The sequence below is a fragment of the Oryctolagus cuniculus genome, chromosome 8 (assembly GCF_964237555.1).
Source record: "Oryctolagus cuniculus chromosome 8, mOryCun1.1, whole genome shotgun sequence".
Lineage (NCBI taxonomy): Eukaryota > Metazoa > Chordata > Mammalia > Lagomorpha > Leporidae > Oryctolagus > Oryctolagus cuniculus.
In genome coordinates this window covers 83,517,576-83,530,374 of record NC_091439.1, presented here as the reverse complement: position 1 = coordinate 83,530,374, position 12,799 = coordinate 83,517,576, and the positions used below count along the sequence as shown (strand labels likewise).

General features: G+C 42.8%; 1 protein-coding gene across 2 annotated transcripts in view; it reads left to right on the top strand.

Annotated features, from left to right (window-relative positions):
- The window catches only part of LOC103350768 (vesicle-associated membrane protein 8), a 52,925-nt gene that overhangs the window by 10,697 nt on the left and 29,429 nt on the right, over positions 1 to 12,799 (top strand). The window contains exons 3-4 of one of the 2 annotated variants that reach the window (XM_008267682.4): positions 2,851 to 2,947; positions 5,256 to 5,357. In XM_008267682.4, the coding sequence (XP_008265904.1) occupies positions 2,851 to 2,947; positions 5,256 to 5,357 (199 nt within the window). The remainder of the gene's footprint in view (positions 1 to 2,850; positions 2,948 to 5,255; positions 5,358 to 12,799) is intronic. The other variant, XM_070047974.1, reaches the window with a different exon arrangement.

Genomic DNA, 12,799 nt, shown 5'->3' with positions numbered 1-12,799 from the left:
AGGAGGACTGGTGTAACCCCTGGTCTGCTGTCTGCATGGGGCTAGAGTCCTCCAGTGCTGGGTGCTGTTTGTACAAATAAAAAGAGACAAGGTCTCACACACACACACAACAATGCCACATGGGACACATCTCAGAGTGCATAGGTTTGAGTCCCAACTCCACTTCCAATTTCACCTTCCTGTTAATGCGCACCTGGGAGGCAGCAGGTGATAGTGCAAGTACTGGGCTCCCCACCACCCACATGGTAGACCCAGATGTGAGTTTCAGGTTCCTAGCTTTGGCCTGGTCCAGCCCTGGGTGTTTTGGACATTTGGGAAGTGAACCACCAGATGGAAGATAGCTATCCTCCTCTTTCTCTCCCTCACACCACTTATAAATGCATTTTAAAATAAATAAATATATTTACATTGAGTTTCAAATACTTAAAAAAGAAAAACCTGGGCTGGCGCCGTGGCTCACTTGGCTAATCCTCCGCCTGCAGCGCTGGCACCCCAGGTTCTAGTCCCGGTCAGGGCGCCGGATTCTGTCCCAATTGCTCCTCCAGTCCAGCTCTCTGCTGTGGCCCGGGAAGGCAGTGGAGGATGGCCCAAGTGCTTGGGCCCTGCACCTGCATGGGAGACCAGTAGGAAGCAACTGGCTTCTGGCTTCGGATCAGCGCAGCGCACTGGCCGTAGCGGCCATTAGGGGAGTGAACCAACGGAAGGAAGACCTTTCTCTCTGTCTCTCTCTCTCTCACTCACTTTCTAACTCTGCCTGGCAAAAAAAAAAAAAAAAAAAAAAAAAAAAAAAAAAAAAAAAAAAAGAGAGAGAGAGAGAGAGAAAAACCCATTATAGAAGAATACATACTAGAGTAGATCTATACATTCATACTTCCTTTTTGGTAGCATATGAGAATGATGACTAACTGATAGTATCTCATGGCTTTCTCTGCCTTGCTTTTGTCAGTTAACCATATACCTGGACACCAGGTATTCACACTTTTTTCAACATTAAGGATGGTTTCTGAATGTTACTCTAATAAACATAAATTTAAAATCTCTCCTTTTCACATCCGGATTCAAGTTACTCCAAAGCATACGTGTAACTTTCAGATGGATGGTAGAATTAGCAAGCTTTTTTTCAGTGAAGACTCCTCCAAATTTAGAAATAGAAATATTTGCCAGGTGGATATTATGTGTATTAATCAATATCATTAAAAATATTTGTAGTGTAAAATATTCATATGCTATGAAAGATTTATGTTAAATGTTCTGCCTCTGGGCTTATGTTTTGGTCCTTGTTCCTGAGATTCTAGTGTAGATCCAGTTGAGCATTTGACCAAATCTTTGCCTGGCAACCATTCAGAGACAGTGTGTTCAAAAAGGCCAAAGTCTAGGCACAAAGTAACTATGTTTATTGCCCTGTTCTGACATTCTCTGGATTGTTGGGCATCAAATGAGAGACACTTTCCAATGGTTTCCCAGCCTCCTAATATGAGACTCTAAGAGGACAGAAGAGATCTAGAAGTTAGAGTGGTCAGGATAACGTGCACTCGAGCTTAATCCCCCTCTCCCCAAGTCATCCTGTTCTCCAGAATATTTGGTATTGGCAGCTTACAACTTTTTTAGTTCTAGTTTATCATAATAGAAAACCAAGAAGTGTCAAAATTAAATATGATGGTACTTTTAAGAGTTCATGAAAAAGATTAAAAGTTTATTTTGGTGCAAAACATTTTGAAATTCAGACATAGTTTTTTCATAGGCATTTTCTACGGTCTCTTTGAAGACCCCTTGTGTATCTATGCAAAAATATAAGGGTAAGGGGCCGGCACCTGGCTCACTTGGTTAATCCTCCGCCTGCGGCGCCGGCATCCCATATGGGCGCCGGGTTCTAGTCCCGGTTGCTCCTCTTCCAGTCCAGCTCTCTGCTGTGGCCTGGGAAGGCAGTGGAGAATGGCCCAAGTGCTTGGGCCCTGCACCCACATAGGAGACCAGGAGAAGCACCTGGCTCCTGGCTTCAGATCAGCACAGCGCCAGCCATAGCAGCCATCTGGGGAGTGAACCAGCGGAAGGAAGAATTCTCTCTCTCTCTCTCACTCACTGTCTGTAACTCTTCAAATATATATATATATATATATATATATATATATAAAGGTAAGAAAAATCAGTGAATGCAGCATATTTGCTCATACTCTTAGCTCAATCTTGGAATGTGGCTGACTTGTCAAAGTCCTCAAAAATTGTATATGTGTATACATATTGTTTATTTTTATTGATGTAGTTTTTTTGTTTGTTTTTGTTTTTGTTTGTTTTTTGTTTGTTTGTTTGTTTTTTGGACAGGCAGAGTGGACAGTGAGAGAGAGAGAGACAGAGAGAAAGGTCTTCCTTTTGCCATTGGTTCACCCGCTAGTGGCCACCCCAGCTGGCGCACTGCGGCTGGCGTACCGTGCTGATCCTATGGCAGGAGCCAGGTACTTCTCCTGGTCTCCCATGCAGGTGCAGGGCCCAAGCACTTGGGCAATCCTCCACTGCACTCCCAGGCCACAGCAGAGAGCTGGCCTGGAAGAGGGGCAACTGGGACAGAATCCGGCGCCCTGACCGGGACTAGAACCCGGTGTGCTGGCGCCACAAGGCAGAGGATTAGCCTAGTGAGCTGTGGCGCAGGCCGATTGATGTAGTTTTAAATACACAAATTTTATAGACTTAATTTTTCAAATGTATTAAAGTTCTTCCAAGTATTCTGATTACAAACAGTTATCTATATAGTTTTTTAATATGACTAATGACAACTTGAAAACTGAAATTAAATTCTCTATGTGGGTATTTAATTTTTTCAATGTTATCATGTAAATAAATGTATTCTTTTCAAAGCTATATCTACCATACTCTCTTTATTGATGGAATCACTTACTTATGTGCTACAGATAATGCGTTGGATACTGTGGCACCATCTGCATTTCTTAAAAAAGTAAGTAAGTGTTTACACTGTTGTAAAGAATTTTTCAGTTACTGAAATTATGAGCTCTGTGCTTTTTAATTTATTAGTAATAGTGTCACTAACCAAAAGCAGGTCACTCATGCCCTGTTTATAAAGCAAAGCCATTAATGCCCTTTGGAGATATCTGACCCTCTTCCCTTACCTGTCTCCTGCTTCCATATTGCCTCCATTTCTAAAGCTAGGTCTGAAAAGACTCTGTATTTTGTTTTTAAAAGTAAGAAAAAAATGAAGCTATACTAACATTTAGTATAATCTTTCAATAACACATATATTTACTTTATAAATAATTACATACATGGGGAAGTAAGTGATTAAAACTTTTGCAAGCCTAGCATTGTGGAGCAGTGGGTTGAGCTACCACCTGCAACACCACCATCCCAGATAGAAGCACCGGTTCAAATCCCAGCTGCACCACTTCCTATCCAGCTTCCTGCTAATTCACCTGGGAAAGCAGTAGAAGATGGCCCAGGTTCTTAGACTCCTTCCACCCACATGGGAGACCTGGATGGAGTTCCTAGTTCCTGGCTTTGGCCTGACCCAGCCCTGACTATCTCATCCATCTGGGCAGTGAATCAGCAGATGGAAAATTTTTCTCTCTGTCTCTACCTTTCTCTCTGATGCTTTTTCAAATAAATATATTTGTAAATAATTTGCAGCCACTACTCTAAAGACATTTCCATTAGAGTTAAATAAAAAATATATTTTAAAAAAAATCAAGTCATACTATCCCTGGGTAAACTTTGACCAAAGAATTGCCAGCAAATATAAGCCATGGTAAAGAGAGTGTGCCTGGTGTGTATGTGTATGTACCAAGGTAGCTACATGAGATTGTATATATTCTTAAAAGGAAATTAACTTCAGTACATACCTCATGTTGCTCAAATCACCGCAAGTTTGATCTCTGCCTACAAGGAGACTTCCTGAAGAGAGTCTTAGAAGTAGACTAATTACTAATTGTTCTGGTAATTTTGTAATCCAGATAGTATGTTTGCTTCCTTAAAAAGTAAACAAGAAGTGACCATTTGGCCCGGCAGTTAAGACACTTGTGTCTCACATGGGAAGACCTGAGTTCAGCTGCCCCCCCTCTGCTTCCTGACTCCAGCTTCCTGCTAATGCAGACCCTGAGAGGCAGTGGCCATGGCTCCAGTACTGGACTCCTGTACCCTCAACTGAGTTCCCTGGCTCCAGGCTTTAGACGGTCCCCCACAGTTACAAGCATTTAGGGAATGAACCAGCAGATGGAGCACAGCCTCCCTCCCTGCCTCTCAAAGAAAGTAAATGGTACGGATCTTCAATTTTATTCACAGATATGTAATTGAAGTATTTTTAATAAAAATATATTAATAGAAAAGTCAGTCAGCAATACTATAATCACTAATAGCTATTCTCTAGTCACGGCAGCAGGTGATGGCTCAGACACTTGGGCCCCTGCCACTCACTTGAGAGACCTGGATTACGTTTCAGGCTGCTGGCTTCAGCCTGGCCCGGTCCTGGCTGTTGCAGGGAAGTGACCCAGCAGACGGAAGATCTCTCCCTCTCTCTCTTTCAAATAAAATGAAAATAAACAGTCAGCTTTAACACAGCTCAAACTGAACACACATACAGAGATTATAAAACCCAAATATTGTAATTTATTGTACAGTTATTCCTAGAAAATTGCTCCAGTCCAGAGGCTAAACACTGTTAACCATTTAACTAAAAACACCCTCATGTTTTTTTCTCTCTGCCCATTATGGCAAAACATTTCGAATTTACCACCTCCCCAAAATCAGGTGACACCAAATTCTTGGCCACTTCATGTCACCACTGTTTCTGAGAACTAGAACATGAAATACAAACAGGTTTCAAAATGTCCTGCAACCTGGGTTTGGCATTTAGTTAGCATCATTTTGTTATTGGATTTTGAAAGTAGGGACCAGAGGGGGAAATGAAAGTGCTGTTTAGAAAATGTCACGGATTCTTATCTTTCCTTGCCTTCCAGACATAAACATCCACCCTTCCCCTCGCATGCTCAGATGTAGTAAAGAACCAGGGTGGCCCTTGCACTTGGATGAGGCTCTAACTGGTACAGCAGCAGTAGATAAAACTGGGGCGACTGTACTTTGCATCAATACTGCATCTAAAACAGCAAGAATGACCAGCCACCAAAAACCCAACATGTTATGATTTCTTTTTATCTTCAGGTTTCTGCCAGACTTGGCTTCAAATGAATATTTGCTCTGCCGTTCTCCAGTTGAAATAATCCATATAGGCTAAATATTTCCATTAATTTCCCCAGGTTAGTGACACTTTAACAAGAAATCCTTTGATGTCACAAGAACAGTTTTCTCCTTCAAATGCAGTTACTGCAGATTTTCAACAAGTTTTAGGAAAGTATATGGTACGTACCTCAAATTGTCCTCTGAACTGTTAATGGTATTACGGCTGACAAATCAGTTAGGAATTATGAATGAAGAGCTGTGAATTCAGATAAATGAGAACTACCTATAGATAATGCTAAGGAATGATATCCACAGTATGTTGATAAGTTAATAAAGTATGCGTGGTATGCTACTATTTGCCATTCTTGTAAGCCACCATTTAAGAAAAAGGGAATAAGTACAAATATGTATATTTGTTTATAGCTTTAAAAACAGGGGGACACAAAGGGACAAATATCATATGTTCTCCCTGATCAGTGACAACTAACTGAGCACCTAAAAGGAAACCTGTTGAAGTGAAATGGACACTATGAGAAATAATGACTTGATCAGCCCTTGTCCTGACTGTCGAGGAACAACTTACTACTTTATTCCTTTTAGTATTTTTTTGTTCTACTTAATACCATTAGTTGAACTCTTTAATTTACACACAATTATTCTTAGGTATTTAAATTTAACTGAAAAGTGATCCCTGTTAAATATGAGTGGGAATAAGAGAGGGAGGAGATGTACAGTTTGGCACATGCTCACTCAAACTTATCCCTAATGGTAGAGCTAGAAACGTGCCGGGGATTCCAATTCAATCCCATTAAGATGGCATGTACCAATGCCATCTCACTAGTCAAAGTGACCAGTTTCAGTTCATAATTGATCATAAAGATAGAATTAAGAGTCAAAGGGACCACATAAACAAGACTAGTATCTGCTAATATTAATTGATACAATTTAAAAGGAGAGAACAATCTAACATGGGAAGCAGGATACACAGCAAACTCATAGAGTGGCAGATGTCCTAAACAGTACTTTGGCCTCAGAATCAGCCCTTAAGGCATTTGGACAGCACTCTGGCCTCAGAATCAGCCCTTAAGGCATTCGGATCTGGCTAAAAAGCCCATGAGAGTATTTCAGGCATGGAAAGCCTGTGGCAAAAAAAAAAAAAAAAAAAAAAAAACCTAAATGAAAGATCTCTGTGAGTGAGATCCCAGTGGAAAGAATGGGCCATCAAAGAAGGAGGTACCTTTCTCTCAAGGGAGGAGAGAACTTCCACTTTGACTATGGCCTTGTCTAAATAAGATCAGAGTTGGCGAACTCAAGAGGCTTCCATAGCTTTCACAGCTCATGGCAAGAGCCTCGGGTGATTACTGACATCATAAATAAGAGTGTCAATTGTTAAATCAACAGGAGTCACTGTGCACTTACTCCCCATGTAGGATCCCTGTCCTTAATGTGTTGTACTATGTGAATTAATGGTATAACTAGTACTCAAACAGTACTTTATACTTTGTGTTTCTGCGTGCATGCAAACTGTTGAAATCTTTACTTAGTATATACTAAACTGATCTTCTGTATATAAAGAGAATTGAGAATGAATCTTGATGTGACTGGGATGGGAGAGGGAGTGGGAGATGGGATGGTTGCGGGTGGGAGGGAGGTTATGGGGGGGAGCCACTATAATTCAAAAGTTGTACTTTGGAAATTTATATTTATTAAATAAATGTTAAAAAATAAAACCAGGGGGACAGGGAAGGATCAACTAAAAATATGTAAATGGTTACCTCTGTGGGGTTAGGGGGAGAAGGAAAGGTTGAGGTGACGGGAATAGAAACCAGGCCTCCATGGATGAAACTTGTTTGGAAAATTTGACTTTGGAACCATGCAAATGTCTTGCATAACTACACAATATTATTAAATCCAAAATTCAAGAAGTATTCCCTACTAAGTGAAATTCAGCAGTCACAAAAGCACAAATACTGATGGTTCCACGTCTGTGAGGGCCATAATGTGGTCGAATTCAAGGACAGAAAATAGAAGGTGAGAGCCCAGTGGGCAGGGGCTGGAGGATTGTAGTCAATGTTTAAAGGACACAGAGTTTCCGTTTGGGACGATGGAAAACATTCTTGACATGGGTAGTGCTGACTCTTGCATGACAGTGTAAATACACTAATGCTACTGAACTGTGCACTGAAAATTTTTCAAAGAGTGCATTTCATGATATTGCCATTAGAATTATTTTCAAATTTTAGAGTGATATCTAAAATTCAGAAGCAAAACAGGGGAAAATAAAAAATAAGAAGAACCTAACTGTGTAGTGAATTAAACGTTTGAAAGTGAAAATTTACTTCAGGTGACTCCAGCACACATTCCCAGTGAGGTTATACTCTGAGAAAAAGAAAACTAAAAATAAGTTCTTAATAATTTTTTTGACAGGCAGAGTGGACAGTGAGAGAGAGAGACAGAGAGAAAGGTCTTCCTTTGACGTTGGTTCACCCCACAATGGCCGCTGCGGCCGGCACACTGCGCTGATCCGAAGCCAGGAGCCAGGTGCTTCTCCTGGTTTCCCATGCAGGTGCAGGGCCCAAGGACTTGGGCCATCCTCCACTGCCTTCCCAGGCCACAGCAGAGAGCTGGACTGGAAGAGGGGCAATGGGGACAGAATCCGGCGCCCCGACCAGGACTAGAACCTGGGGTGCCAGCGCCGCAGGTGGAGGATTAGCCTATTGAGCCACAGCTAATGAGCCTGATAGAGCAGTGGAGGATGGCCCAAATACTTGGGCCCCTGCACCCATGTGGGAGACCTGGAAGAAGCACCTGACTCCTGGCTTCAGATTGGCTCAGCTCTGCCATTGCAGCCATTTGGCATGTGGATGGAAACCTCTCTCTGTAACTCTGTCTTTCAAATAAATAAAGTAAATCTTAAAAAAAAAATTTAAATCAAAGTAACAAAGTAAAACCTTCAAAGCCCAAGCTTTAACTGAAAATAAATACTAGGCCGGCGCCGCGGCTCACTAGGCTAATCCTCCGCCTAGCGGCGCCGGCACACCGGGTTCTAGTCCCGGTTGGGGCGCCGGATTCTGTCCCGGTTGCTCCTCTTCCAGGCCAGCCCTCTGCTGTGGCCAGGGAGTGCAGTGGAGGATGGCCCAGGTGCTTGGGCCCTGCACCCCATGGGAGACCAGGAGAAGCACCTGGCTCCTGGCTCCTGCCATCGGATCAGCGCGGTGCGCCGGCCGCAGCGCGCCAGCCGCGGCGGCCATTGGAGGGTGAACCAACGGCAAAGGAAGACCTTTCTCTCTGTCTCTCTCTCTCACTGTCCACTCTGCCTGTCAAAAAATAAAAAAAAATAAAAATAAAAAAAAAAAGCCACAAGAAAATAAATACTAGATAATGTCATTAAAAATATATCACATGATGTATTTTCTTTTTTAAAAATTCCAAGAAAAAGTTTAAATAATTTCCTAGCCCATCCACTGAAAAAGCCTGGAAACAATGACCAATGGCAGTGAGCCACCTTCATGTCTAGACCAGGGTCTCTAAACACCGATTCCCATTAGAGGGAATCGGGCTTGATTCCAGACGTGGGGCAGGAAACAGAAACCAGCAACATTTTGTCACACCAAGACCAAGGAAGGTGTCAAAGTCCACTATGCTCACGTCATGTTTTAGGAGACAACTTGAAGAGGCCGCCACTGGTGATGGAATAATGCATCTAGAAAAATGCAACTGTAGTGGGCTGTTCCCTATCCACTACAAGCTTACTTCAAAACATTCGTGAAAAATGGAATTAAACAGCACATTTATTTGTCACAAAAAAATTTGAAATTCATAGTTTTTTTATAATACTCATTGTCCATGAACTTTGCAAAGACCTCTCATTTTCAACACCACAAGTTCCTACAATGGGGACAAAATCCCACAGCAGGCAACTCTGAAGCACAGTGTGGATCTGCCTTGGCGCTCTGATAGTGGAAGGACAGGAAGGAGCGCTTACTCCGACTGCGCTTTCTGAACTGCACCTCACGAGAACCAGGCAGTGGATGAGGAAAGGCTGTGTGGCTGGTTTTTCTTGATGGAAGCATTCCAGCTCCTCAGTGATGGAGAGGTGATCAATATCACCATTTTGCCCTCCTGAATGAATTAATAGACCTGGACAGTTATCATCAATGATGGATAAAAATTCAGGTGAAAAGCTAACGAGGAACTTCATAATGGATGAAACAGGTTCAAAACAACCAAGTGCACTGGCGATCCCTAATCACAGAATAAGAGACAGTCACGTGCTTCCTGCCATCACACACCTGAAGTGTTCTTCCCCCAAAACAGCAAACCTGAATCCCATCAGGTCCCCAGGAAGGAGAGAAGCAAACACCCCCATGAAATGATTCCGCAGCGATGGAATCAGCAGACTCTAGAATATGAGAAACTCTACAAGACAGGTGACCCAATTTCTTCACAAATAAATTACAAGGAGGAAAACGATCAAGGCAAATCCATAGATTAAAAGAGACTTAGAGAAATATCCATCAAACGCAGTACGTACACATAGGGTCCTAGTTCAGCAAAACAACGGTTAAAAATACTATTGTGTCTTTTTGATAAGTCATTCACAAACTGGATATTTGATGATGGTAAGGAATTTGTTTCGGATGTGATAACATTGTGGTTTAATTTTTAAGAAAAAATAGATAATTTTTTTTGACAGGTAGAGTTAGACAGTGAGAGAGAGAGAGACAGAGAGAAAGGTCTTCCTTTTTCTGTTGGTTCACCCCTCAAAAAGTGGCCACTACAGCCAGTGCACCACGCTGATCCGAAGCCAGGAGCCAGGTGCTTCTCCTGGTCTCCCATGGGGTGCAGGGCCCAAGCACCTGGGCCATCCTCCACTGCACTCCCGGGCCACAGCAGAGAGCTGGACTGGAAGAGGAGCAACGGGGACAGAATCCGGCGCCCCAGCCAGGACTAGAACCTGGAGTACCGGCCCACAGGCGGAGAATTAGCCTAGTGAGCCGCGGCGCTGGCCAAAATTAGATAAATTCTTATAGCTGCAAACAGAGGCATTTACAGATTGAAAAAGTAAAAAATCTGGAATTTACTTTATAATATTATAGCAGGGGTGGGGGGCGATTCTGTGGCACAGTGGGTTAACACCCTGGCCTGAAGCACCTGCATCCCATATGGGTGCCGGTTTGAGACCCGGCTGCTCTACTTCCAATCCAGCTCTCTGCTATGGCCTGGGAAAACAGTAGAAGATGGCCCAAGTCCTTGGGCCTCTGCACCCATGTGGGAGACTGGGAAGAAGCTCCTGGCTCCTGGCTTCAAATCAGCGCAGTTCTGGTCGTTGTGGCCAATTGGGGAGTGAACCATCGGATGGAAGACCTCTTTCTCTCTCTGCCTCTCCTCTCTGTGTAACTCTGACTTTCAAATAAATAAATAAATCTTAAAAAAAAATTATAGAAGGGAAGGGGTGAACAAGTTTAGCTGTGTGCAAATAACTGCTGAAACCAGGTGATGGGAAACATTATATTAGTCACTCTACCTTTGTATATGCTTGAAGTTTTCCATGATAAACATATTTTAAGTACATCGATTTTAGCTTCCTATTCACATGGAACAAATTACTACAAAGTTAGCAGATTAAAACATTTATTATCTCACAGTTCCTGTGGTTCAGGAATGCAGGCATAGCTTAAACTACGTTCTCTCACAAGGAGCTCGCAGGCCAGCCAGGCCCTGTTCTCTGGAAGCTCTGGGGAAGAATCTGCTTCCAGGGCCATTCAGGATTGAGTATTTTGCAGGCTGGTGGCTGGAGGTCCTGGAGACTGACAGCAGCGCCTTGCCACATGCACTGCCTCAGTGTGACTGCTTCCTGCAGGCCAGCAGAGGGACTCACTCTCACTTCCGTGACACATTCTATCACCTTTGCTTCTGTTGGTTAGGAGCAAGTCATTCCAAAGAGTCAAGGATGCCACTCATTGGGTGTCATCGGCATGTCCACCACAATGTCTGACAAAATACCCATGCTTTCATACTAAACACATACATTTTCTTATGAAAAACTCTCCATATTCCACAGAACCAAAATATGTTAACATAAGAACTGAAAAGTAGTTACCATTTGAGAATAGCATATTTTAAGTAATTAACAACACATCTATTCCAAAGAAATTTTTTTTTTTTTTTTTTTTTTTTTTTAGCCAGGCAGAGTTAGAGAGAGAGAGTTATAGACAGTGAGAGAGAGACAGAGAGAAAGGTCTTCCTTCTGTTGGTTCACTCCCTTAATGGCCGCCACTGATCCAAAGCCAGGAGCCAGGTGCTTCCTCCTGGTCCTCCATGCGGGTGCAGGGACCCAAGCACTTGGGCCATCCTCCACTGCCTTCCTGGGCCACAGCAGAGAGCTGGACTGGAAGAGGAGCGACCGGGATTAGAATCCGGGGTGCTGGCACCACAGGCAGAGGATTAGCTAAGTGAGCCACAGCACCAGCAAAAAATTTCCATTTTACCTTATAAACTAACCTGGCAAGTTTTAAATCTGCAGGAAAGTTTATGAAAGTTATTAAAGTCTTTGAATTATAATTAACAAGTACCTAGTAAAATTTTGAAACTTTTTACATATGTATGCCATTGAATGGACTACCAATATATTGTTTTAACGAAATTTTGGTTCATGGGAGTGGCATGTGATGCTACAGCTAAGATGTGGTTGGGATGTCTGCTGCCTCACCTATCAGCCTGGGTTCAAGTCCTGGCTCCACTTCTGATTCCAGCTTCCTGCTAAAGGCACACCCTGAGAGGCAGCAGGGTATGGTTCAAAAACTTTGGACACCCACATGGGAGACATGGATGGATGGAGACTACTGGGTTTGGCCTGGCCCAGGGCAGGTGGTTGTAGATATTTGGGGAGTGAGCCAGCAGATGGACTCTCTCTCTCTCTCTTTGCCTTTGTCTCTCTTTCTCTCCACTTTTTAAATAAATGAACATAAATAAAAATTTAAATTTTTTTTTTAAAAAAAACAATAACTTCTAAAAGGAAAAAGGAACAAAAAGAAAAAATCAAATATTAACTGTTGATCTTGATTATATCTGCAAAGGCAGTTTTCCCAGATAAAATCACAGATATCCAGAGTCTGATCCTTAGCACGTGTTTTGGGGGACAGAGCACTCCTTTCTCCACATCTAAGTGGTGAGCTCATCACCAAACTCTGATGTTAGGTTGCATGGCCCAGTTACCAGCCAGAGCCGAGTTCTGTGTAAGGTGGATCAGATCACTTCCCAAAGTAATGTCCACTGAAAATGTTAATACAAAAGATAACAAAGGAAATAGGAGTGTAGTGTCTCTCTACAATCTGATCATGCCCTCCCAGGTAAGCACAGGTGTATAACTATGAGACTAAAGTGTGCATCTGTAATATCTTGTATGTGTGTGTGTGTATAAAACATAAAATTTATACTTTTAATATACAGAGAGATAGAGATCTTCTATCTGCTGGTTTACTCCCCAGATGGCTGCAGTGGCCTGAGTTGGACCAGGCTGAAGCCGGAAGCTTTTTCTGGGTCTCCCACATGGGTCCAAGGGGCCCAAGGATCTGGGCCATCTTCCGCTGTTTTCCCAGGTGCATTAGGAAGCTGGATC